At 36.4% G+C, this 26169-nt stretch overlaps 1 protein-coding gene across 14 annotated transcripts in view; it reads right to left on the reverse strand.

The window, feature by feature from the left end:
* Positions 1–26169, reverse strand: part of TRIM37 (tripartite motif containing 37) — a 151156-nt gene that overhangs the window by 92105 nt on the left and 32882 nt on the right. For all 14 annotated transcript variants that reach the window (XR_009537529.1, XM_060133971.1, XM_060133969.1 and 11 more), the window contains exons 10-12: positions 21689–21739; positions 20540–20621; positions 13781–13857 (exon numbers count right to left, since the gene is read on the reverse strand). Coding sequence is in view for 13 of the 14 variants with exons in the window: in XM_060133971.1 (XP_059989954.1) it covers positions 13781–13857; positions 20540–20621; positions 21689–21739 (210 nt within the window). In the remaining variant the exon portion in view is untranslated. The remainder of the gene's footprint in view (positions 1–13780; positions 13858–20539; positions 20622–21688; positions 21740–26169) is intronic.

Consider the following 26169-nt stretch of genomic DNA (forward strand, 5'->3'; position numbering starts at 1 on the left):
AGATTTGACTCCAATAGTATGAACAAGTAAAGAAAAAATAGGTAATTTGGACTTTGCAAAAATTTAAAATTTTTGTGTATCAGAGGACATTATCAAGAAAGCAAAAATACAACTCACAGAATGGGAGAAAGTTTTCAAATCATATGTCTGATAAGGGTTTAGTATACAAAATGCAGAGAGAATTCTCAGAACTCAACAATTAAAAGACAAGCAACCTAATTTAAAAATGGAAAATAGACTTGAATTTCAGACATTTCTCCAAAGAAGATATACAAATGGCCAAAAAAACAAATGAAAAGATGTTCAATTTCACTGGTCATTAAGGAAATGCAAGTCAAAACCACAATGAGATACCACTCCATATTCACTAGGATGGCTATAAAATGTAATCTTAAAATGGTAGGAACAGAGAATGGTGCAGCCACTGTGGAGAACAGTTTGGTAATTTCTCAAAACGTTAAAAACACAGAATTAACATATGCCCATATAGAAACTCATACATGAATATTTATAGCAGGATTATTCGTAATAGCCAAAAGATGGAAGCAACCCATATGTCAATCAATAGATGAATTGATAAACAAATTGAGGTCCATACATACAATGGAATATTGTTCAGCCATATAAAGGAATGAAGTTTTGATATATGCTTCAACATTTGGTGAACCCTGAAAACACTATGCTAGGTAAACAGAAGCCAAACATAAACGATCCCAAATTGTATGAACTTCTATATGAAATATCCAGAATAGGCAAATACACAGAGAAGAGTAGTTGTCTAGGATTGGGGGAAGGAAGGGATGGGTACGAGGTGTTCTAGGATGATGAAAACATTCTGAAACTAGAGAGAGGTGGTGACTGTACAACACTGGAAATGCACTAAGTCCCACTGAACTGTGTATTTTTTATTTATTTATTTTTGGCTGCGTTGGGTCTTCATTGCGCGCAGGCTTTTCTCTAGTCGTGGTGAGCGGGGGCTACTCTTCATTGCGGTGCGTGGGCTTCTCATTGTGGTGGCTTCTCTTGTTGCAGAGCAAGGGCTCCAGGCACACGGGCTTTAGTAGTTGTGGCGCATGGGCTTAGTTGCTCCGTGGCATGTGGGATCTTCCCGGACCAGGGCTCAAACCCGTGTCCCCTGCGTTGGCAGGAGGATTGTTAACCACTGCGCCACCAGGAAGTTCTTAAATTGTGTATTTTTAAATGGTTAATTACATATTATATGAATCTCACCTCAAAAAAATTTTTACTTTTATTTTAAAAATGAGTAGTAAAAAAATTCAAAATTCAGAGAAACAACCAAGAATATTGAAAATCTAAGGAGAAAGACATTAATGCAGATGGTTAAATACATCCAGGATCAAGACAGGTAAAAGTTTAAAATCAATATAGAACACTTTTTTAAAAATCAGTTTTTTATATGAAAAAGCATATAATGTTTGAAAAAAGATCATTGTTTCATCTGCATTAGTTCTTTAAAATCATGACAGAGATATACCTATGTTTCTATTAAATACAGCAATTAATCCAAGTTAAATTATTTATAGAGCATCTCAACCCTAATCTTAGATAAAACTAAAACCTCAAATTTGAATATTCCAACTTAAATTCCCTTCTTTTATCAAACTGAAAGTCTGAATGAATTTTAACAATTATTAACTTACAATTTTAGTCTCATTAATATTACTCCCCAAGGGAAAGTTCTACTCTTTGCTTAAGCAACTCAAAGAAATTTCCTTCTCTAAAACAAAAGTCAGATTAGTAAATACTGTTAAGAGTCAATTCAAGGATGTCACTCATGCACAAATTTCCTCAGAAAGCCTACATAGGTGTATTATAACACACACAGTGAGAAAGATATTTAAGTATAATGAAATTATGAAAGTACTTCTGCAGGGTCCCAAGTGTTATTAAAATCTACTAGATAATACAATGATTTACATTTTTATTTCATACTTTGACAGTAAAACTACCTCACTGTTAAACTCTCAATTTCATAATTGAATGACATTTCAGTAATTAATAAGAAAGTATTCAAGACTCTTCTCTAGGCTTGCCGAAGTGTTAAGAGAATTAACAGGTAATAAGGGAATTCCCTGGCGGTCCAGTGGTTAGGACTCTGCGCTTTCACTGCCAAGGGTGCGGGTTCAATCCCTAGTCAGGGAACTAATATCCCACAAGCTGCATGGCATGGCCAGAAAAAAAAAAAAAAGAGGATAAGATGTCTGTTTTTATCCAAATAGAACATTCTTATTAAGGTATTCAGATAATATCTAACAAATACACAAATTCTAATCTCTTTCAAGCTTAGTATCCTGAATGACAATATTTCATTACCACTGATAATGTTATTACTGCTTATAAGACAATGTAAACTAAGTTCCTGAAGTATATATGTCAACAATAAAAGTACCCAAGATGAAACCTGTACCAAAAACAATAGAAATGTCAAAAAATCTACATACCAGTAAGAGAAGGAGAATCTTCCCAAGGCAAGAAACAGGTACAGACACATCTTGTTTTATTGTGTTTTTGCTTTATTGTACTTTACAGATATTACATTTTTACACATTGAAGGTTTGTGGCAACCTTACATCAAACAAGTCTATTGGCTCCACTTTTCCAACAGCATTTGGTCACTTCATGTCTGTGTCATTTTGGTAATTCTCACAATATTTCAAACTTTTACATTATTACTGTTACATCTGTTGTCATGATCTCTGACCAGTGACCTTCGATGGAATTGTTTTGGAGCGCCACAAACCACATCCATATAAGACGACAAACTTAACTGATCAATGTTACGTGTGTTCTGATTGCTTCACCTATCAGCCATCTGTCCCTCCTCCCCGCCCATCTCTTTCCCTCTTCTTGGGCCTTCCTATTCCCTGAGACACAACAATATTGAAATTAGGCCAATTAATAACCCTACAATGGCCTCTAAGTGTTCAAGTGAAAGAAAAAGGTCACATGTCTTACTTTAAATTAAAAGCTAGAAATCATTAAGGCTAGTGAGGAAGACATGTTGAAAGCCAAGATAGGCCGAAAGCTAGGCCTCTTGTGCCAAACAGTTAGCCAAGTTGTGAATGAAAAGGAAAAATTCTTAAAAGCAAATTAAAAAGTGCTACTCCAGTGAAAACATGATTAAGAAAGCTAAACAGTTATTGCTGACATGAAGAAAGTTTTAGTGGTCTAGATAGAAGACCAAACCAGCTACAACACTCCCTCAAGCCAAAAGCTTAGTCCACAGTAAGGCCCTAACTCTCAATTCTACGAAGGCTGGGAGAGGCAAGGAAGCAGTAGAAGAAACGTCTGAAGCTAGCAGAGGTGGTTCATAAGGTTGAAGGAAAGAAGCTGTCTCCATAACATAGAAGTGCTGATATAGAAGCTGCAGCAAGTTATCCAGGAGAAGTAAATGCCTGGATCTGAAGCGTCCAAGGGCAGGTTGACTCTCTTGTCAGGAGCTAATGTAAGCTGGTGACTTAAAAGTTGAAGCTAATGCTCATTTACCATTCTGAAAATCCTAAGGCCCTTAACAATTATGTTAAATTTACTCTGCCTGTGCTCTATAAAGAGAACAACAAAGCCTGATGACAGCCCATCTCTTTACATATGGTTAACTGAATATTTTAAACCCACTTGAGATTTACCGCTCTAGAAAGAAAGATTTTTTGCAAAATATTACTGCTCATTGACAATGCACCTAGTCACCCAAGCGCTCTGATGGAGACGTACAAGGTTAACGCTGTTTTCATGTCTGCTAACACACATCCATTCTGCAGCCCACAGATCAAGGAGTAATTCTGACTTTCAAGTCTTAGTATTTAAGAAATATATTTCATAAGGCGATAGCTGCCGTAGACAGTGAGTGCTCTGAGGGATCTGGGCAAAGTAAATTGAAAACCTTCTGGAAAGTATTCACCATTCTAGATGCCATTAAGATCATTCATGATTTGTGGGAAGAGGTCAAAATATCAACATTAAGGAGACTTTGAAAGAACTTGATTCCAAACCTCACAGATGACTTTGAGTAGTTCAAGAATTCAGTGGAGGAAGTAACTGCAGATATCGTAAAAATAGCAAGAGAATAAGAATCAGAAGTAGAGCCTGAAGATGTGACTGAATTGCTACAATCTCATGATAAAACTTCAATGGATGAGGAGTTGCTTTTTATGGATAAGCAAAAAAAAAAACAAAACAAAACAACAGGGTTTCTTGAGATGGAATCTACTTCCAGGTGAAGATGCTGTAAAGATTGCTGAAATGACAGCAAAGGATTTAGAATATTACATCAACTTAGTTGATAAAGCAGAGTCAGGGTTTGAGAGGATTGAATCCAAATCTGAAAGAAGTTCTACTGTGGCTAAAATACTATCAAACAGCATTGCATGCTACAGAGAAATCATTCATGAAAGGACGAGTCAATCAATGCAGCAAACTTTACTGTTGTCTTGTTTAAAGAAATTGCTACACCCACCCCAGACTTCAGCAACAACCACCCTGATCAGTCAGCAGCCATCAAACACTGAGGCAAGACCCTCCACCAGCAAAAAGATTATGACTCAGTGGTGGTTAGCATTTTAGAGCAATGAAGTATTTTTAAATTAAGGTATGTACATTTTTTTTCAGGCATACAGCTAGTGCACACTTACTAGACTGTAGTATAGTTTAAACATAACTTTTATATGCATCAAAAAAGCAAAATATTCATGTAACTTGCTTTATTGTGGTGGTCTGGAACCAAACCTGCAATATCTTGAAGTATGCCTGTATATAGGAAATAAATTAATCAAGAGACAAGAAGAGAACCAAGATTAATGGTAGCAACAGGGTTATAAACAAAATCCTATAATCACTAAACTTTTTACAATTCTGCCTAAGATCAACCACCTTCCCAATCACAAAGGCTGATTTCAGGGAATAAAACAGAGCTTGGTGGTTAAGAACAAAGAATACAGAGAAAGAAAAATCTATGTTAAAAAGACTGTACCTTAACAATGCTGAACTCGAGTGAATAACTTAGCTATGATATTTCCACCTGTGAAATGGGAGTGATAAATAGCATTTAACAGCTCACGAGGTGGTAGTAAAGCAAAATGAGTTATACAAGGCACAGTGCATAGCACAAAGTATATATTCAGCAGAGGTGAGCTGTTACAATAACAATACAGGTAAGTCCACTGTTTCAGATCACACAGGAGATTTGGAACAGAGCTATGACTAAAACATACTTTCAACTCAGAGGCCAGAATCCTTTCCATATTACTAGCATTATTCGTAGTTTGACTCACCAGTCATGGCAAGAATATTCTGCACTAAGGTTAGTCTATGTCAGAAGTTGTGTCACTGGGGGTCAGTTCCCACGATCCTTTCAGTGATCCAAAAAGTCAAAACTATCTTCATGATAACGCTAAGATGTTATTTGCCTTTTTCGCAGTGTTTGACGTTTGCACTAACGGTGCAAAAGCAACGGTAGTTAAAATGTACCAGTAATCATTATATTCACTGCTACACACTTTCAGATGGGAAAAAAAATTTTCAATGTCTCTCAAGAATGTCTTTGGGCTTCCCTGGTGGCGCAGTGGTTGAGAGTCCGCCTGCCGATGCAGGGGCCACGTGTTCGTGCCCCGGTCCGGGAGGATCCCACATGCCGCAGAGTGGCTGGGCCCGTGAGCCATGGCCGCTGAGCCTGCACTCCGCAATGGGAGAGGCCACAACAGTGAGAGGCCCGCATACCACAAAAAAAAAAAAAAAAAAGAATCCGCCTGCCAATGCAGGGGACACAGGTTCGAGCCCTGGTCCGGGAAGATCTCACATGCCATGGAGCAACTAAGCCCATGCCCCGCAACTACTGAGCCTGCGCTCTAGAGCCCGTGAGCCACAACTACTGAGCCCGTGTGCCACAACTACTGAAACTCGCACGCCTAGAGCCCGTGCTCCGCAACAAGAGAAGCCACCACAATGAGAAGCCCACGCACCTCAACAAAGAGCAGCCCTGCTCGCCTCAACTAGAGAAAGCCCATGCGCGGCAATGAAGACCCAACATAGCCAAAAATAAATAAATAAAATAAAGTTTTTTAGAAAAAGAATGTCTTTGAAGAAGTAGTAAAAATGATAAATGTTATTAAACCTTAATGCTTGGTGTCACAAATGGGAAATATACATAAAGTACTTATGCTGCATTGTGATATGCAATGGTTGCCTTGGAAAAATCACTTTGTTCAGCTGAGTTCCAATATCATCAGTCACTTTTTTTGTGAAACCTCAAATTCAGAGAACTGACAAACAATGGTTATTTGGTTGTGGATACCCAGCAGACATTTTCTGTGCCAAAACAACTAAGGAAAAGAACTGTCAGTGTTTGTTGCCAATGATAAAACACACTTTCAAGTGAAAAAACATAATCCTGGAAAATTTGTATGTACCACATGAGCTTAAAAGCTTTCCAATACTTCAAGACTTTCGTTGTGAAAACGGTGATATCCATGAATGTGACTGATACTGCATAATGAAATGTGTCAACACTACTTAGTAAGTTGTTATTTTCCAAATGATTATTCCATGTTGTTACAAAATCACGCATGAGTAAAAGATCCATGCAAAGTATAAGACAGACCAATGACATTTTACCAATGAGTAAAACAGCTTTAATGAAGTGTAACTGAAATGTATAATTTGGTAAGTTTCACACATATTTATATATACCCATAAAACCAACCCCATTATGACAATCAAGATACTAAACATATCCATCATCCCCAAAGTTTCCTCTGCCTTTTATAATTCTTCCCTCTTACCTTCTCCCTCCACCTTCCACCCAACCTTAGCCCAGCCTGTCTGATCTCTAAGCAACCGCACACCTGCATTCTGTCACTATAGATTAGTTTGCATTTTTCTAGAGGTTTATATAAGTGGAATCATATATATCTCTTTTTTATCTGGCTGCTTTCACTAAGAATAATTAATTTAAAAGTCATTCCTAGGGACTTCCCTGGTGGTGGGTAAGACTGCGTGCTTCCAACGCAGGGGGCCTGGGTTCGATCCCTGGTCGGGGAACTAGACCCCACAGGCATGCCGCAACTAAGAGTCTGCATGCTACGACTAAAAGATCCTATAACTAAGACCTGGCACAGCCAAAATAAATAAGTAAATATTAAAAGAAATAAAAAAGTAAGTCATTCTCATTGTTGCACGTATCAACCGTTCATTACTTTTTATTGCTGAGTGTTATTCCACTGTATAGACATAACAAAATTTGCTTATCTAGTCATCTGTTGGTGGCAGTTAGGGTTGATTTTATTTGGCTATTCCAAATAAAGTTACCATGAACATTTCTGGAAGTCTCTGAATGGACATCTAGTTCCTTTTCTCTGGGGTGAATATCTAGGAGTCGTTTAGCTGAGTCACACAGTAAGTGTATGTTTAACTTTTTTTTTTTTTTTTTTTGCGCGGTATGCGGGCCTCTCACTGTTGTGGCCTCTCCCGTTGCGGAGCACAGGCTCCGGACGCGCAGGCTCAGCGGCCATGGCTCACGGGCCCAGCCGCTCGGCAGCATGTGGGATCTTCCCGGACCGGGGCACGAACCCGTGTCCCCTGAATCGGCAGGTGGACTCTCAACCACTGCACCACCAGGGAAGCCCATATGTCTAACTTTTTAACAAATCACCAAATGGTTTACAAAAGTGGTTGTATCATTTTACATTCCCACCAGAAACGTATAAGACTTCAAATTTCTCTATATTCTTGCCAACACGTGGTATGATCTCTGTAATTAGAGCCACTCTAATAGGACACAGTGGTATTGTAGACAAATTTCTCTTTTTTTTTAATTTACTATTTTTTTAAAAATTTCTTTATTTTATTTATTTGTTTTTGGCTGCGTTGGGTCTTCATTGCTGCGTGTAGGCCTTCTCTAGTTGTGGAGAGCGGGGGCTACTCTTCGTTGCGGTGCACGGGCTCTAGGAGCGTGGGCTTCAGTAGCTGTGGCTCGCGGGCTCTAGAGTGCAGGCTCAGTAGTTATGGTGCACGGGCTTGGATGCTCCGTGGCATGTGGGATCCTCCTGAACCAGGGATCGAACCCATGACCCGTGCATTGGCAGGCAGATTCTTAACTACTGCGCCACCAGGGAAGTTCTGTAGATAAATTTGTTTCCCTAATGACTTATACTATTAAACATCTTACACAGGATTATTTTGCCATCCATAAATCTTCTTTAGTGGGGTGTCTGACAAACTATTTGCCCTTACGGAAAAGAGACCTTGTTTATTTTTTTATTGTTGAATTTCAAATTCCTTATATATTCTTGATACAAATCCACATAATTTGAAGAAGAGAACTTTACAATTCTCAAGATGCCTAATTTACAAATGTGTTTCTTTATGGATTGTGTTTTTCCATTGTAACTGAACTATCATTGCCCAACCCAAAGGAAAATTTTCTCCTATGTTGTGTCCAGTAAGTTTTATTGTTTTAGGACTTAAATCTAGGTCTATGATCAATTTTCAGTAAGTTTAAGTATATAGTGTGAGGTATGGATCCAAGTTCAATTTTTTTGCATATGTATAGCCAAATGTTCAAGCACAATTTGTTGAAAAGACTACACTTTCCCCATAGCACTGTCTTTGCATCTTTGTCAAAAAATAGTTTCCTAATGAAAGCGTGTTTATTTCTAGAATCATAGTACAGGTATCCCCCATTTTTGAACATTCTCTTTATGCCACTTAACTTTTACAAAAGAACCTACACTAGTACCTGTTTTTGCTAACCAAAAGAAATCTGAAGAGAAATTTTGTTTTTACAAAAAAAGCTGAAAAGTGAAAACAGCATTCAGTGCTTATTTTGTAGAAAGTCATTATAAAGGCATGCTCCAAGCAGCAAGAGCGGCACCGCCAAGCTCCTTCCCTGGGAATCATACCCAGCATCTCAGTATCAAGCCGCCATAGCTTTGAACTGTGTCTGTGAGTATCTATGCTTCGTCCTGATATATTCTGTGCATCCATTAGCAAGATATGTCCTAAGGTAATTGTTCCTTCACTTTATGCCATTTCAGCCTACAAAAGGTTTCATAGGACCGCTCTCCTTTTGGACAGTGGAAGAAATCTGTATATTCCATTCTTCATCTGTCTATTCTTATGCTAATACTATGTTGTATTATGCTGATGCTGTGGCCTTATTATAAATCTTAGTCATATAGTATTAGCCCTCAAATTTTGTTGTCCTTTTGATTTCAATGATTTTCTCTACAGCATTTGTTTATTTCACTGCACTCTTTGATCTTTGTTATGTCCTTTCTTCTGTTTACTTTCCATTTAACTTCTTCTTTCTAGTTTATTAAAGTAGACATTGACATCACTGATTTAAGGCCTTTCTGCTTTTCACTTACGTAGGCATTTAGTGCTATAAATTTCCCCCTACCTACTGCTTTAGCAGCATTCTACAAATTCTGGTATGTTGTGTTTTCATTTTAATTCAGTTTAAAACACTTAAAAAGAAACTCTTATAATCTCCTCTTTGATCCAGGGGTTATTTAGAAGTGTGTTATTTAACTTTAAAATACGTCAGATTTTCAAAATATCTGTTACTAACATCTAAATTAATTCCATTATGGTAAAAAAACAATCTGAACGATTTGAATACTTATGAATTTATTGAGACATGTTCTATGTTCCAGAATATGGTCTTTCTTGGTAAATATTCTGTGCACACGTAAGAATAATTTGTATTCTGCTACTGTTGGATCACATGGTCTATAAATGTCAATCAGGTCAGGTTGGTTGACAGTGCTATTCAAATGTACTATAACCTTGATGATTTCTGCCTACCTGTTATATCAACTGAGAGATTAGTTTTTGTCTATTTCTCCTTATACTTCTATTAGTTTTTGTTTCAAGTATTTTGAAGATCTGTTATCAGGGTATAAACAGAAATGTTTATAGTCGTTACATGTCCTCTTCATTAACTGATCCTTTTATCACTACGAAATAAAGTTCTTTATCTCTGGTAATATGCTTTCCTTTGAAATCTACTTTGATATTAAAACAACAGTTCCAACTTGGTTTTGATTAGTACTAGTATGGTATATCTTTACATTTAAAGTATGTTTCTTGGGGTTAGCATACACTTGAGTTTTGCTTTTTTAGGCAATCTGACAATCTCTGCCTTTTAACTGGGGTGTGTAGACCATTTATAGTACCACGTCTTGGTATCTGTCCCATCTGTTTTTTGTTACCTGTTATCTTTTCCTGCCTTCCTTAAGATTAGGATTTGTTTCAATTTTATCCCCTTTGTTGCTTTATAAACTAAATGTCTTTGTCATTTTAGCAGTGGCTTTATAGTTTATAGTTGTGGGAGGCTGAACAGTGTCCCCAAGATATCAATATCCTAATCTCTGGAACGTGTGAATGGGAATATACAGTTGTGATTAAGCCAAGGATCCTGAGATGAGGGGACTATCCTGGAACATCCATGTGGACCCAGAATGTAACCATGAATCCATGGTCACTGTAAGAGAAAAGAAGATGAAGATTTGACAGACACAAAAAAAGATAAGGCCATGTGACCAAAGGCAGAGACAGGAGTGACATGGTCACAAGCCCAGAAATGCTGGCAGGGAGCAGAAGCTGAAGGAGGCAAGAAATGGATCTCCCTTAGTGTCTCTGGAGCTAGTACAACCCTGCTGAAACCTCGATTTTGCCCTAGCAATAGTTTTTGGATTTCTGGCCTCCAAAACTGTGAGGGAAATTTTTCCTATTGTTTTAAGCTGCCTAACTTGTGGTAATTTGTTATAGCAGGCAACAGAAATAGGATAGTACATATCTTTAACTTATCACAGTCTAGCTTTAATTGTTATTATAACACTTCACATATACTGTCAGAATCTTACATTATACTTCCATGCTCTACTCTTTTGGCCTTTATACAGCTGTTGTTATCATGTATTTTGCTTCTACATAGGTTAAAAATCCCAAAATACAATGTTATCATTTTTTATTAAACAATTATCATTTAAAATTACTTTGGTAACAGAAAAAAAATTTTATTTAACCAGGCAATTTCCATTTCTGATGCTCTTCATTTCTTTGTTTAGATTCAGAGGTCCAACTGGTATTATTTCCTTTCTATCTGTAGCATGCACTTTAACATTTCTTATAGTCCAGGCCTGAAAATGTCTTAGTTTCTCTATATTTTTTAAGATATATTTTTGCTGATTATAGAATTCTAGGTTAATATTTCTTTCTTTCAATCCTTTAAAAGTGTTGCTGTATTATCATTTCACTTGTATTGTTTCCAGTGAGAAACCTGATTTCACCCTTATCTTTGTGCCTCTAAATATAACATCTTTTTTTTCACTGCCAGTTTAAGATTTTTTTATCACTGGCTTTGAGCAATTTGATTATTATGTGCTTTGGTGTTTTCTTCATGTTTCATGTGCTTGTAGTTCACTGAACTTCCTCAATCCGTGGATTTAATGCTTTCATCAAGTTCAGAAAGTATTTACTTTTTTCTTCCCATCCCCTCCTTTGAGGACTCCAGATATCTGTACATTAAGCTACTTCAAGCTGTTTTTCAGTTTAGGAATTCATTTTTCTATGTTCATATTTTGAATAGTTTCTACTGCTAATGCCTTCAAGTTCATTAATCTTTTCTTCTGCAATGTTTAATCTGTTGTTCATGCCATCCGGTGTATTTTTCATTTCAAATATAGTTCATTCTCAAGAAGTTCAATTTGGGTCTTTTATATCTTCCATATCTCTATTTAACTTCTGAACAAATGGAGTGGTTATAAAAACTGTCTTAAATATTCTCTCGTAATTCTCACATGAGAATCCAGTTGTCTTATTTTAAGCCATACAAAGATTTCCAAAAACACAAACAGTACAAGTTTTCTCATCAAATATTATTTTGCTTTAGAGAAAGTTACTATTCATTGAAATGTTATTTATGTTAATATACAATAGGTTATTATATGTGAATTAATTTTTAAAATTTGTTTCAATTTCTAATTCAGAAAATACCAATAGATATAACCCACATTAAAAAAAAACAAACAAAAAAACAGTTCTTTATCAATTTAAATTAACTGATTACTCTCCTCAGTATTGGTTATATCTTCCTGCCCCTTTGCGCGCCAATTAATCTTTGACTGAACAACAGACATTGTAAACTTAACTTTGTTGGGTGCTGGATATTTTTGTAATCTTATAAATTTTCTTGCGCTCTGCTCTGGGATGCAGTTAGGTTACTTGGAAACAATTTGATCCTTTCAGGTCTTGCCTTTGTTAGATGGGTCTGGAGCAGTGTCCAGTCTAGGACTAACTGTTCCCCACTAGTGAGGCAAAAATTTCCTGAGTACTTCACCCAGTGTCCCATGGATTACAAGTTTCTCCACTATAGCGGTAGGAACTGACACAGTTACTGGCACCAGGCACCACTCCCTCTAATCCTTTCAAATGGTTATTCTCCCAACCTCAGGTAGGTTTCTTCACGTGCATGCCCTACTCAGTACTCTGCTGATATTTGAAGAGAACTCTCTGCAAGTCTCTGGAGTTCTTTGTGCAGCTCTCTCCTCTGGTGCTCTGTCCACTGCACTCTAGGTGCGCTGGTCTTCCTAGACACTCAGCACTGTTTCCTCAACTCAAGGAGTCAGCCAGACTCTTGCAGTGTGCCTCCACGTGTTACAGCCTGAAAACTTTCTCAAGGTTAAGCGAGGCAATCATAGATCTGATTTATTTATTTATTGTCTCTAGGGATTGTTTTCATTTGTTGTCTCATGTCCAGTGTCTAGGAAATGTTATTTTACTTTTCAGTTGTTGCAGAAGAAATGGTTACTTCCATTACTCCATCATAACTGGAAGCAGACATCTCATACCAAACCAACAGATTTTAATGTAACAGAGTGAAATAAATTCACTGATACGGTTCCAGATTTCATATTGCAAATTACATTTAAGAAACAACCACTTGTTCAATTTGGGGGTAAAATCAAAGATAATTCACAGTTATCTAAAACTGCTTTTTAAAGTGTTCCTCCCTAACAAAAAGATTAATGGTTGTCAGGGACTGGGTGGGGAGGGGAAAGGGAAGTGACTGCTAATGAGTACAGGGTTGCTTTGTGGGGTGATGAAATGTTCTGAAATTAGATATTGGTGATAGCTGTAGAATTCAGTGAATATACTAAAATCTACTGAATTGTACACTTATTTATAAGGTGAATTTTATGGTATGTGAATTGTATCTCATATAAAAAAAACTTTTCCCAACTACATATGAAATCCAAAATCCCTGAGGCCAGATTTTATACATATACGTCAACCAAAACAACTTATTACAGTAAATTGAAAAGCCATACATTAAGAGATTTTTTTAAAAACACAAAACAATAAGTTTTCTCACCAAGTATTATTTTGCTTTAGAAAAACAGTTATTCAAGAAAATGTTATTTATGTTAATATGTAATAGGTTTATTATTACTTTAAACTGAATTAATAAAAACTTAAAATTTTTTGTTTCAATTTCTAATTCAGAAAATATCAATAGATAAAACCCACATAAAGAAACACTCTTTGGGATTCCCAGTAAAATTTAATAAGAGTATAAAGAGTCCTGAGGCCATATAATTTGAGAACTGTCAGTCTATGCCATCATACTATGCCAGGGATTCCATACTAGTATACATCTTATCTTAACAGACATAATGTAGTAATTAACAAAAGTAGTTAATAAAAAATGCTAAGAAGGTATGTAAATACACACTAAAGTTTGTTACTTAATTGCATGTCTTACTTGGAAGTTTCTGGCAAGCCAGCTGAGAGTTCCAGAAACACAGATAAGTAGTAACCACGAACAACTCCATTTCCATCCTTAAAAAAAAAACAGAAAAAGATGTTATACAAACTCCAGATCAATTTAAATGTAAAAATTTAAGCCACAATGAAACAAACAAAATAGAGATATCTGGATGCCAAAGTAGTTTTAAGCTTAAAAACAATAAGATAATAAAAAGACCAAGAGGTCTGAATCTATAACAATTTAAAACTTCTGCAATTAAAAAAAAATATTAAAGCATACAAACTAAAGAAAATATCAACTACTATGAAAAGAGTTAAGAGTTTTAACACATACAGAACTCTTAATAATGAGCCTCCAAGAAAAATCAAAACCCCAAAGAAAAATGCCAAAAAAAGAAAAGCCTCAATTTCACTAGGAATGAGACAAAAAAAAAAAAAGATATATAAGATCAAAAGAGAGTAAAACAGAAAAAGGTAACACTTGATTGATGTTGAAAGTAATTAAATATAATTTCTATGTTTTTTTTTTGCGGTATGTGGGCCTCTCACTGCTACGGCCTCTCCCGTTGCGGAGCACGGGCTCTGGACGCACAGGCTCAGCGGCCATGTCTCATGGGACCAGCCGCTCCACGGCATGTGGGATCTTCCCAGACCGGGGCACGAACCCACAATTTCTATGTTTTATATGTTAGGATTTCACATAAGATTCTGTCTGGAGATTGAAAAGCTGTTTAAATTTCTGTTACAGAGATTTTTATGAGTACAATTATTCCCCTCTGTATTTCTCCAGTACTGTGTGAGAAGATTATATTTGTTATAACTATGTGTAAAAAGATCTGTTTCCCCAACTAGACTGCGAGGGCTGAGGGCAGGAATATGTCTATAGAGGGGTACATGTACTTCTTAACCCCTTCATTTCTAGGCTACTTTGCTCCAAAAGGTCCTGAGGCAGCTTTCAGGGTTTGACATGGTAATCACTCAATAAATATTACGAATAAATCAATCATCACTTAAGTGAAAAAAGCTGGACACAAAAGCTTATATGTTGTATAATCCTACTATATGAAATTCTGGAAAAGCAAAACTATAGTAACAAAAACAGATCAGTGGTTGCAGAGAGGCCAGGAAAGGACAAAAAAGGATTATATGAAAAGGATAAATTACATAACTTCTGAGGGTGATAAAAGTCATGATTGTGACAATGATTATACAACTATATATATTTGTGAAAACTTGCTAAAATTAGTGAATATTACTGAACATAAATTATATAGCAAATTACACTGATTGTTAAAAATCAACCAATATCCTTGTTCAAATAGCTGGGGTTTTTTTCTTCTTTTAAATTATGCTCCTAAAACGATTTCCCTGGAATGAAATCAATTAATAAAAGATAATGAACATTTTTCACTCCTAATTTTAACAGATAATAAGATTAGAAATTTCTTTGACTTAATTTTTATCATAATCTTTTTATTTTTAAAATAAATTTATTTATTTATTTATTTTCGGCTACATTGGGTCTGCGTTGCTGCGCGCAGGCTTTCTCTAGTTGCGGCGAGTGGGGGCCACTCTTCATTGCGGTGCACAGGCTTCTCATTGCAGTGGCTTCTCGTTGCAGAGCATGGGCTCTAGGCGCATGGGCTAGTATTTGTGGCACGAGGGCCTCAGTAGTTGTGGCACACGGGCTTAGTTGCTCCGTGGCATGTGGGATCTTCCCGGACCAGGGCTCAAACCCATGTCCCCTGCACTGTCAAGCAGATTCTTAACCACTGCGCCATCAGGGAAGCCCTATCATAATTTTAAGGAACAAAATTTTTACTACTTTTATTGACATGCCATCTGTACCTCTAACAAAATACTAGCTTTAAGAATCTTCTTTTCTTTTCTTTCTTTCTTTATTTTTGGCTGCATTGGGTCCTCGTTGCTGCATGTGGGCTTTCTCTAGTTGCGGCGGGCGGAGGCTACTCTTTGTTGCAGTGTGCGGGCTTCTCATTGTGGTGGCTTCTCTTGCTGTGGAGCACGGGCTCTAGGCGCACGGGTTTCAGTAGCTGTGGCACGCGGGCTCAGTAGTTGTGGTGCATGGGCTCTGGAGCACAGGCTCAGTAGTTATGGCACACGGGCTTAGTTGCTCCACGGCATGTGGGATCTTCCCGGACGAGGGCTTGAACCCATGTCCCCTGCATTGGCAGGTGGATTCTTAACCACTGCACCACCAGGGAAGTCCCTAGCTTTAAGAATTTCAATAGGCAGAGGATTCTGGAAAGACTGCCAAAATGGCAGCATAGTTTTTACAACTCTCTAAATCCAAACATAAAACAAAACAAAACAACTGAACAACAAAACCAAAAGCTCACAAACAACATTTATAACAAAATTAAATGACAGGTTATCTCCACAACCCCCAAAACACAAGCAGGTAAAGACATACCAATTATAACCACAAAGATCTGCATGATATCAACAGTGTGGGAGAAAGGAAAGAGAAGCAATGGGACATCTAATGGACCCGAAAGAAGGAAAACCACAAAATGGACAAAAGTTAGTCACTGAAAAGCATCACAAGCCACATATGACAGCTGAAACTGAAGAGTTGCTCAATATAATACCAACTGAGTATAAGGGGGCCTAATATTAAAAAGTCTGAAAACTAAACGCAGTCTAGTCACTCTAAACTCTTAAAAACGAATAAGTACGGCCTTTTAGGACAGGTCCAAAGACTGCAAAGGAAATGCTAGGAGGAAAATAAAAGATAAACAGCATAGAAATAATACAAACAAAGGAAGGAAAAGGTCCAGATGAGAAGGGGAGAAGAACGAGGAAATCTCTCAGAAAGCAAGGCACCAGATTTCTAATTGTTATCACACTGGCTGGCTATCCACATGCAAAAGAATGATGTCGGACCCCTACATCATAAAAAAATTAATTCAAAATAGATCAAAGATCTAAATATAAGTCCTAAAACTATAAAACCTTAGAAGAAAACATAGGGGAAAAGCTCCATGACATTGGAGTTGGTAAGGATTTCCTGGATATGAAACCAAAAGCAAAAATAGACAAACTGGACAACAACAAAATTAAGAACTTCTGTGCATCAAAGGACACAATCAACAGAGTAAAAAGAAACCTTACAGAATAGGAGAAAATACATGTAAATCAGGTATCTAATAAGGGGGTCAATATCCAGAATATATAAACTCCTACAACACAACAAAAAACTTGATTAAAAAATGGGCAAAGGACTTGAATACACATTTCTCTAAACAGGATATACAAATGGCCATGAATAAGCACATAAAAAGATGCTCAACAACATTAATCATTAGGGAAGTGCAAATCAAAACCACAATGAATTACCTCACACCCATCAGGATGGCTACTATCAAAGAAACAGAAAACAAAAAGTATTGACAAAGATATGGAAAAACTGGAACCCTTGTGCATTGCTGGTGGGAATGTAAAATGGTGCAACCATTGTAGATAACAATATGGTTCCTCAAAAAACTAAAAACAGAATTACCGTATGATCCAGCAATAGTATTTCTGGGCATATATCTGAAAGAATCAAAAGCAGGATATTGAAGAGATATTTGCACACCCATGTTCACAGCAGCATTAGTCACTATAGCCAACAGGTAGAAACAACCCAAGTGTCCACTGACAGATGAACGAATAAACAAAATGTGGTATATACATACAATGGAATATTATTCAGTCTTAAAAAGGAAGGAAATTCTGACACATGCTACAAAGTGGAGGAACCTTACAAACATTATGCTAAGTAAAAGAAGCAGTAACAAGAAGATGTTACTGTGTTACGATTCCACATACATCAAGTACCTAGAGTAGTCAAATTCATAGAGAAAGTAGAATGGTGGTTGCCAGGGGTTGAGAAGAGGGGGAAATGGGGAATTACTGTTTAACGGGCAGAAAGCTTCAGTTTTGCAAGTAGAAAGAGTTCTGGAAGTTGGTTACAAAACAATGTAAATATACTTAACAATACTAAATGTACACTTAGAAATGATAAAAATGGTAAATTTTATGTTATGCATCACTTACCAAGATTAAAAAAAGAGGAAATAAAGAGAATAACATCCCTACAGACAATGAAAGCACCCTAGAAAAACATACTCAAAGATCAAAATTGTAACCATTTCAAAAGAACCTAATAGACTCTAAGAAAATAATATGACGGCCCACAGGAAGAAAAGAAAAAATAAGAAAATAATATGATATGAAAGAATAACACAAATCAGTATTAGAAAAACTCAGAAATCAGGTAATAGGACTAAGGAAAGAGAAATAAAAGGAAAAATTATTTAAGAAATAAAGACTGAACTAAAAGGAACACAAGAGCAAATAAGCACAACAGTTTATATCTTTCAAAAAATAAGTAAACAAAAGAAAATTTTAAATATTAAAAAGAAATGAAGAAAAAGCTGAAAAGTTCAGAGAGAAAGTGGTAAATATTGAAGACAGGCAAGGAAGATGTAAAATGAAGATAATACAAGTCCCAAGAGAGAAAACCAAAGACAGAAACAAAGTAAATATTTAAAACTATAATTCAGGGAACATTTTCTTTAAAAAGTCTAAAACTACATATTGAAAGAGCCCAGCATGTAACTGAGAATACTGACCGAGAACAACCAAAACATATAGTAGTAAATTATTGGACTTAAAAAGAATTAGATTATTTGGGCATCTAGACAATATTAGCAAATGCCTTTTAAGGATCAGTTTATCATCAGACTTTACCAAAAGAAAATGGAATTGAATATTTAAGATACCCAGTGAAAGAAAACATGAGCCAAGAATTTTGCATTCCAGCAATACTGGCTTTAGCTTATAAAGGATACAAACTATTTTCAACACACAAAAATTCAGGAAATATTGCTTTCATTAGCCCTTCCAGTAGAATTTACTAGAGAACAAGCTTTGAACACCCTAACTGTTGCCCAGACATGGCATAGTGAAATGTGGAGAGTATATTTCCAAATAAAATTTTAAACATTTCTCAGTAATCAAATCAATGATGGAATTAGAGTTCCCCTTCTGAGATTTTTGTGTTTGTAAGGTGAAATAAGGCAAATAAGTGATTGATTATGAGATTATAATTCTATCACTTCCTATGGCTTCAAAAAGTAGGATTTCTAGAATAGAAGAAAGGAGATACAGGTGTAATGTAAAGAGATTATGTTTAAAAAACTCTATAATCCTTAATTTGAATTGTAAACATGAGCATTAACTCAGGAGTTATTTTATCTCTAAAAAATACATACATACATGTGACACCCTGATATTCTACAATTATATAGCAATTGTAAAGTGTTCATAAATATTTTTTCTCTATTAAGATCACTGGAGTTTTTCCACTTCAATTTTAAGCACACTCCTAACCCAGTTTTTCTCAAAGTATGGTCTTTGGGCTAAAAACAAACAAACAAAACTTCTAAAATGTATAACACCAAGAATGAACTAGGACTTTGGGTGATAACGTGTCAATGTAAATTCATCAAGTGCAAAAAATGTACCACTCTGGCACAGGGCATGCTGATAGCGGCAGAGGCTGTGCATGTGCGGGGGCAGAGGGTGCGAATAGAGCTCTCTGTACTTTCCACTCAATTTTGCTGTTAACCTAAAACTGCTCTAAAAAATAGAGTCTATTAGATAAATTTTTAAATACATACATACATACATATTAATCCCTCCCCCTTCCCAAACCCGCACATACATTTGCCTATGTAATTCCCTAGTTCTGTTCATGAAGAAAGCCTAGAAACAGTGACTAACCTGGTAGAAATGAGCACCCTTAATGCCCAGTTTGGTCTTGAAATACAATTTTCCCACTAAAAGAAATCAGGGCTTTTTGGATAAAATGACCAATTTCAGGTACAGAGTAGGAAATGTACAAGATGAGACTAGAACATCTTGCCACGGAAGAGGACAAGAAAGCTAACTACTAGCGTCACTACTAGACTATTAGGGTCAGAGCAAAGTGACACAGAAGTCAACTTAAAGAGACTAAATATGTATAAATCCATGAGTTCATAATGATTTTTTTTTTAAAACCTAGTTAATTACTTTCAGAGAATAAGGAAAATCACTAAATAACAGGAAAGAGTCTTGCCTATTCTATATGAACTGTAATACTGGATAACCAAACAATAGGTAAAGGTAAGCATCTCTTCATAAAAGCATTACACGTAATAAGCAAAAAAGAAACAAAATGAGAATCACTACTCTGCAACTTCCAGTGAATTAACAGATGTAGGCAATGTGCATCAATATGACAAAAAGATATGCAACTAGATATGATGTGATAAAAGCACACACTACTGCTTATATTCTTGCCATAGGAATTGACTATGCAGCTCATCATACCACTGGGTCCAGCTGCCAATATGCAGCAAATCTACAGGTCAAAGAAACATACTGGAATGCACCATGAGTATGCAGTCAACACACATGTGTTTCTGATGACCATCTGTAAATGTATTTTTTTTTAATGATTTTTAAAATAAGAATTTTAAACATTTCTTCTAAATGACAGTGAAATAAGGTTCAGTAATATGCCAGTGTTTACACTGTTTATATTTAACTCATTTTTTCACAGGTTTAGCAACATATCCTATAAAGAAACAAAACTGTCATTACTTTAATTCCTTTCTCCACTAAAAAAGTGAACCAGTGTACTATAGAACCCTAAAAGGAAGATCTTGGTTTCAAAATTTATTAGAAATAATGAAAAACTTACTGGGTAAACTTTTAACCTCCAACAAAGTCCTGAAACTTGAAGAGGTGGACTGTAAACAGGATCTGCTCTCTGACGCAAAGTACTAAAGTAAAAGAAAACCAACTGAATCCCAAGATCAAAACTGTTGGGAAATAGCAAACAGGCAAAAACAAAACCCAACCACTTCATGTTACTTATTTGAAGTCCTGGACCAGTAAATGAAGGTGACTGAAGAAGTCAAGATTCCACTGTATAAATTTATATATACTAACATTCTGAAATAAAAGAAACTTTAATGATACAGAAATATTCAGCAGTATCTTTTAAGTTTCAGGTTAAAAAAAAACCCTCAAAATTTTGTCATTTAAGGGAAAAGAAAAATATAACTAAGTGCCTTGAATCTAATTACCACTTCAACAAACAGTCTTCCACCGTTAAAGGAAAAAAAAAAAGTTTCTTCCTTACATCCCCATAGTATAATTATCCTTTTTTAATATGGAAAAAAAATGTGGGGTAATCCTCGGTTTATATTTTAGCCACAGAATTATCCCATAAGAAAAAACAAATTAAATGGGGAGTGGTATAAGTTCTCAGTTTGGCCTTAGTTTGATGGTATCACCTCTTGGGATTTTCTCTTCCCAAGGCAAGACCTTTTATATTCTTCATTCCCCATTTCCATGCTGCCCTTTAAGACAAGTCCCTTAGGACCTTTGTGTTTTAATATTTTGGCTTCTAATCTTAGAGAAAAAGCTGTAAAAGCTAACAAACTTAGCATGCAAGTTACAAAGCTTACAAATTTCTTACAATAATACCCTCCCATCCACAATTTCTTACTTCCCACCACTCTTATTTCTGAGGATGGGTAGGAGGGCTCATTGATCTCTATCATCCCATTCACCTTACCTTACTAGCAAAGGCTAAGTAGACCCTCTTCTTTAAAAAAAAAAAAAAAAAGTTCCATTCCCCACCCTACAGGAGCAATCCATCTAGAAGATATAAAACAATCCAGACAAATGACCTCTATGTATCTAATACAAAACTTGTTTCTTCGAAGACTACAAACTGAGTGACAAAGTTCATTAGGTCTGTATGCTACCCAGGAACGACACCTACCTAGCTCTTACTTACGTACACATACAAAAAAACACTAAAGTTGTCAAAAACTCTTACCTGAAATTCTCTAAAACAAAAGTAGCTGAATCATAAGATGGTACCAACTCACTAAAAAGAAACAAAAGAGAAAAAAATTATTTGGCTTATACAAGTTTAACATTTCATTTAATTAAGAAACAAAGTCAGACTTCCCTGGTGGTGCAGTGGTTAACAATCTGCCTCCCAATGCAAGAGACACGGGTTCGATCCCTGGTGGGGGAAGATCCCACATGCCAGGGAGCAACTAAGCCTATGAGACACAACTACTGAAGCCCGCGTTCCCTAGAGCCTGCGCAGCAACTACTGAGCCCACGCGCCGCAACTACTGAAGCCCGCGTGCTGCAACTACTGAAGCCCGCGCTCCTAGAGCCCATGCTCCGCAACGAGAAGCCCGCGTACCGCAACGAAGAGTAGCCCCCACTTGCCACAACTAGAGAAAGCCCTCATTCAGCAATGAAGACCCAAGGCAGCCCCCCAAAATAAATAAATCTTAATAAAAAAAAGAAACGAAGTTAAGTCTCTCAGTAACATCTTACAAATTTTATTAAACTAAAATAAGGCCTTAAGAAATATTTTTAAAACTTTATTAAACAACATTAAATCAAATGAATTCATAAAACCATCAAAAGCTGACATCAAAGGTTTGCAATTAAATTGGAGACTCAACAAATATAATATAGCTTTTATAATATAGCTTTTTTTAAAAAAGGCAATATATGATTAAGTATTAAAATAACTATAAGAGATATTTAAAAACTAATATGGAAATAGGAAAAGAAAAAAGTTAGGTGCTTAGGCTGGACACCTGAAATAGAAAACATATAAACTATTTTAAAAAATCAAAAGAAACAACAAAAGGATAAAATATTACAATAAATCCCCAAACTTCCTTCTTCGGAACAAATTATGAGGAATATTGACAGACCCTAAATACTTTGAGACTATTTACTAGCAAATAAATCTATACAATTATATAGGATAAGAATACATAATCACATAGGGGTCAAGCAGGATAAGCACATTAACAGTTTCATGGCAAGGCAAGATTACCTAGGGAACTTTAGTTCCATACAGTCTTCTCCAAAGAGAACTAAACTACATCCATAGAACTAAACTACATCTTCAAAGAGAACTAAACTACACCCACAGCACGCTAATAGTCTCTAGCACTGTCATTAGAACACCTCAAAAGTCAGAGATAGTAAAACATTTATGATAAAGACACTATCATACATAGTGTTATAATACAGTGTAATATATTTAATATATAAAATTATAAATTTACCGAAAAGGTAAACTGCAAGCCATTTCACCACATATTCAGCTATATTTTCTAAAGTTCAATTCATGAAAATGTGTTATTACCAAAATAAGACATAAAATGCATCTAAAGCATTTTCACACTGTGACAGTACCTGAAGAAATTAGTGGTTTGCCAGTGGAAATATAGTATACATTATTAAAAATACATCAGTCTTATTTTATGGTTAAGTATATGTAGCTAAACAGCTCACATCTTTTTCACAAGTAGATGTGGTTTGCCTTGCAACTATTAACTGTAGAGCTATTATCCAATTGTCAAGCACCCCTAACCACAGCCCTAGGCAGTAGTTACCTTTTCTCACATTCCTCATTCCTAGATCCTTTTGTCTGGTTAATCCTTACAATTCCTTCAGATAACAAATTAGAAGTCACATACCTTTGGAGGTCTGCTCTAACCTCTCCCCACGATACGCTCTCTTAGCATTCAATATACACAAAACTCCAATGATCAGAACCAATGCAATTAATGCCTGGGAAGCCTTCCTGGAACCAAAAACCTAATCAGAGCTCCAAGGAATCTCTCCAGGATAGTCTTCAAATTTGGTCAAGTTATAATATGCTTTTGGCTATAATTTTGTGCAACTTCCAACTGCACAAACGTTGTTCAGTTCTCCCACTAACCATCTTTCAAAATGTCTACAGACATTATGCAGGCAATCCCCAGTTGCCTGCTGATCTTCATACTGTTTCTTCCACCATGTCCTTAATACTCGGTGTGATATATTTCCTTTGTTGTTGTTTTTGTTCTAAGACCAGAATATCATTGTCCTATTTTTAATCAGCTCTTGAGGGTCAAAGAGCTCACCAAGACACAAAATAAACAGAAGATGAAAAGGACATGTTTAACTTAGAACAGCGAGATAGAAAGCTTACAAGTTAAAGCATACAGGTAGCTAAAGCTTACTAACCAAGAGGGTACAGTATGGCTCTCACTTGCTGAGAATAAATGTTAACATTCAGAGCACAGAAAACAATTATCAATCCTACTATGACATACTCCTACATATGTATAATTTTTTAGCCAAAACTTTTCAGACACAAATAACATTATAATAAATTAGTGCTATGGGGAAGCATTAAAACAGGATACATATACTTCCCCTATCACCAGTCATCACATTTTATTTTATTACTGCTTCAATCACCTATCTTTTTCACTAAATCACAATATGAGGGAACAAGAACTCTCTATTGTGCTCTCTACTTGTATCTGGTACATGCCTGGAACATAGCTGGCATTCAAATATTCACTGAATGAATGGATATTTACAAATATTTGCTGGAAAATTCTTGTAATTTGGTATAAGTATTTACTCAAAATTTCTTTTGCATTCTTTACATATATACACAAAGCCACAACGACCGCTAAGCCACCTAATTCTATCAATTCTACCATCCTTAAGTATTTATTAACATCTCCACATTATGCTCACTTGTTCAGAGGTTATCTATAATCATACTGGTGTTACCACTCTGTCTGCAAATAAGGCACAGCTTTATGTTCTCAAACTTTTATTTCTGTACCTCTTCTACTCTGGTCTTTATGATGACTGGACTCATCTCACGATGGTGTCAGTGAAGCTTCATGGAATATGGAGAGGCTAGCCTCGAAACATCTCTAGCCCAGTATTCTGAAAAATACTGATTTGCAAATCTTTAGACCAGAGACTTCATCATGACTTAAGGGATGAACGGAAGAAAAACAGGATAAGTATCCATTGTTCCCTTGAGAAAACAGACTGGTCAGCTACATAAAAACTGGTTTTCCATCCCAACTTGACCATTCTCCCAGAAACCAAAACTCTTTATGGACTGAGAACTGTACTTTTCTGCTATTTAAGTCCTCCCTGAGAGACTTAAATGCCCCAACAATACAGCCCTTCAAATTCTGGTTGAAATGATTTCTCTGCTGACTTCCAAATATAGCAGCTCTTATCACATCCCCATATTTTTGTTCATGTATACATATCCTGTTCTCATCCGCCTAATGAAATTCTAAGTATCTTTCAAGGTCTTCCACAATTCCTTTCTAGGCTATGAAGTCATCTTTACCACAGCAGTCTACCCTGACTTCTCAGAATTTCTGATGTAACTAAGTAACAAATATTCAATTTTAATATACAATTCTCTACCATTTCATGTGGAATATATATCCAGTAAGATTACTTCCTCTTCCATGGCTCCTATGCAGGACTTACAACAGTGCTGCGCACATAGATGACCTTTAATAAATAACATAACTTTGTTTAATGACCTTTTATTCGCCATTGTGGCTCTATCACAAATCATCAACCGATGGAATATAAGGTACTCAGTTCCATGATCTCAAAGCTTAGAAACAATCACTGCTGCTTTGAACATCTAAACTTTGGTCTGTAACTTAATGTCCATAAATGCTAGCCTTTCTTTCTTCTTTTTACATATGTATGTATGTATGTTTTTATTTATTTAATAATAAAAAAAAGACTGCGTTGGGTCTTCCTTACTTCACGCAGGCTTTCTCTAGTTGCCACAAGCGGGGGCTACTCTTCATTGCGGTGCACGGGCTTCTCATTGCAGTGGCTTCTCCTGTTGTGGAGCGTGGGATCTAGGTGCACGGGCTTCAGTAGTTGTGGCTCCCAAGCTCAGTAGTTGTGGCGCACGGGCTTAGTTGCTCCGCGGCACGTGGGATCTTCCCGGACCAGGGCTCGAACCTGTGTCCCCTGTACTGGCAGGCAGATTCTTAACCACTGCACCACCAGGGAAGCCCCTAGCCTTTCTTATTTGGCCCTCTTTTCTTTGTTGATCAATGAATCAACAGATGGAACACCTGCTTCCTCTATAATGCAAATCATAAACTAAGTTTCTAATAAAAATTACAGTTAAGTTATAAGGCAAGTTTTCCAGTAAGACAGTAAGGTTTACTAGAGAGGGAGAGGGCCCTAAGGTGACCTTTTCCCAGGGAAATCTCCTTAATTATCAGTTTTATTTTTTACTTTTTGGTGGTTTTTTCTTTATTGATGTGCCTCCTACCTCCCCCATCCCAACCCCAGTTTCAGTCCCTTCCATCTATATCCAAAAAAGAAGGTAGTGAAAGGAAGGTATTATTGGGGTTCTGCGTCCCTTGTGCAATTAGAAAGGAAAAAGAAATCAAAATAGGGACTTCCCTGGTGGCGCAGTGGTTAAGAATCGGCCTG

This window comes from Lagenorhynchus albirostris, chromosome 20 (assembly GCF_949774975.1).
Source record: "Lagenorhynchus albirostris chromosome 20, mLagAlb1.1, whole genome shotgun sequence".
Lineage (NCBI taxonomy): Eukaryota > Metazoa > Chordata > Mammalia > Artiodactyla > Delphinidae > Lagenorhynchus > Lagenorhynchus albirostris.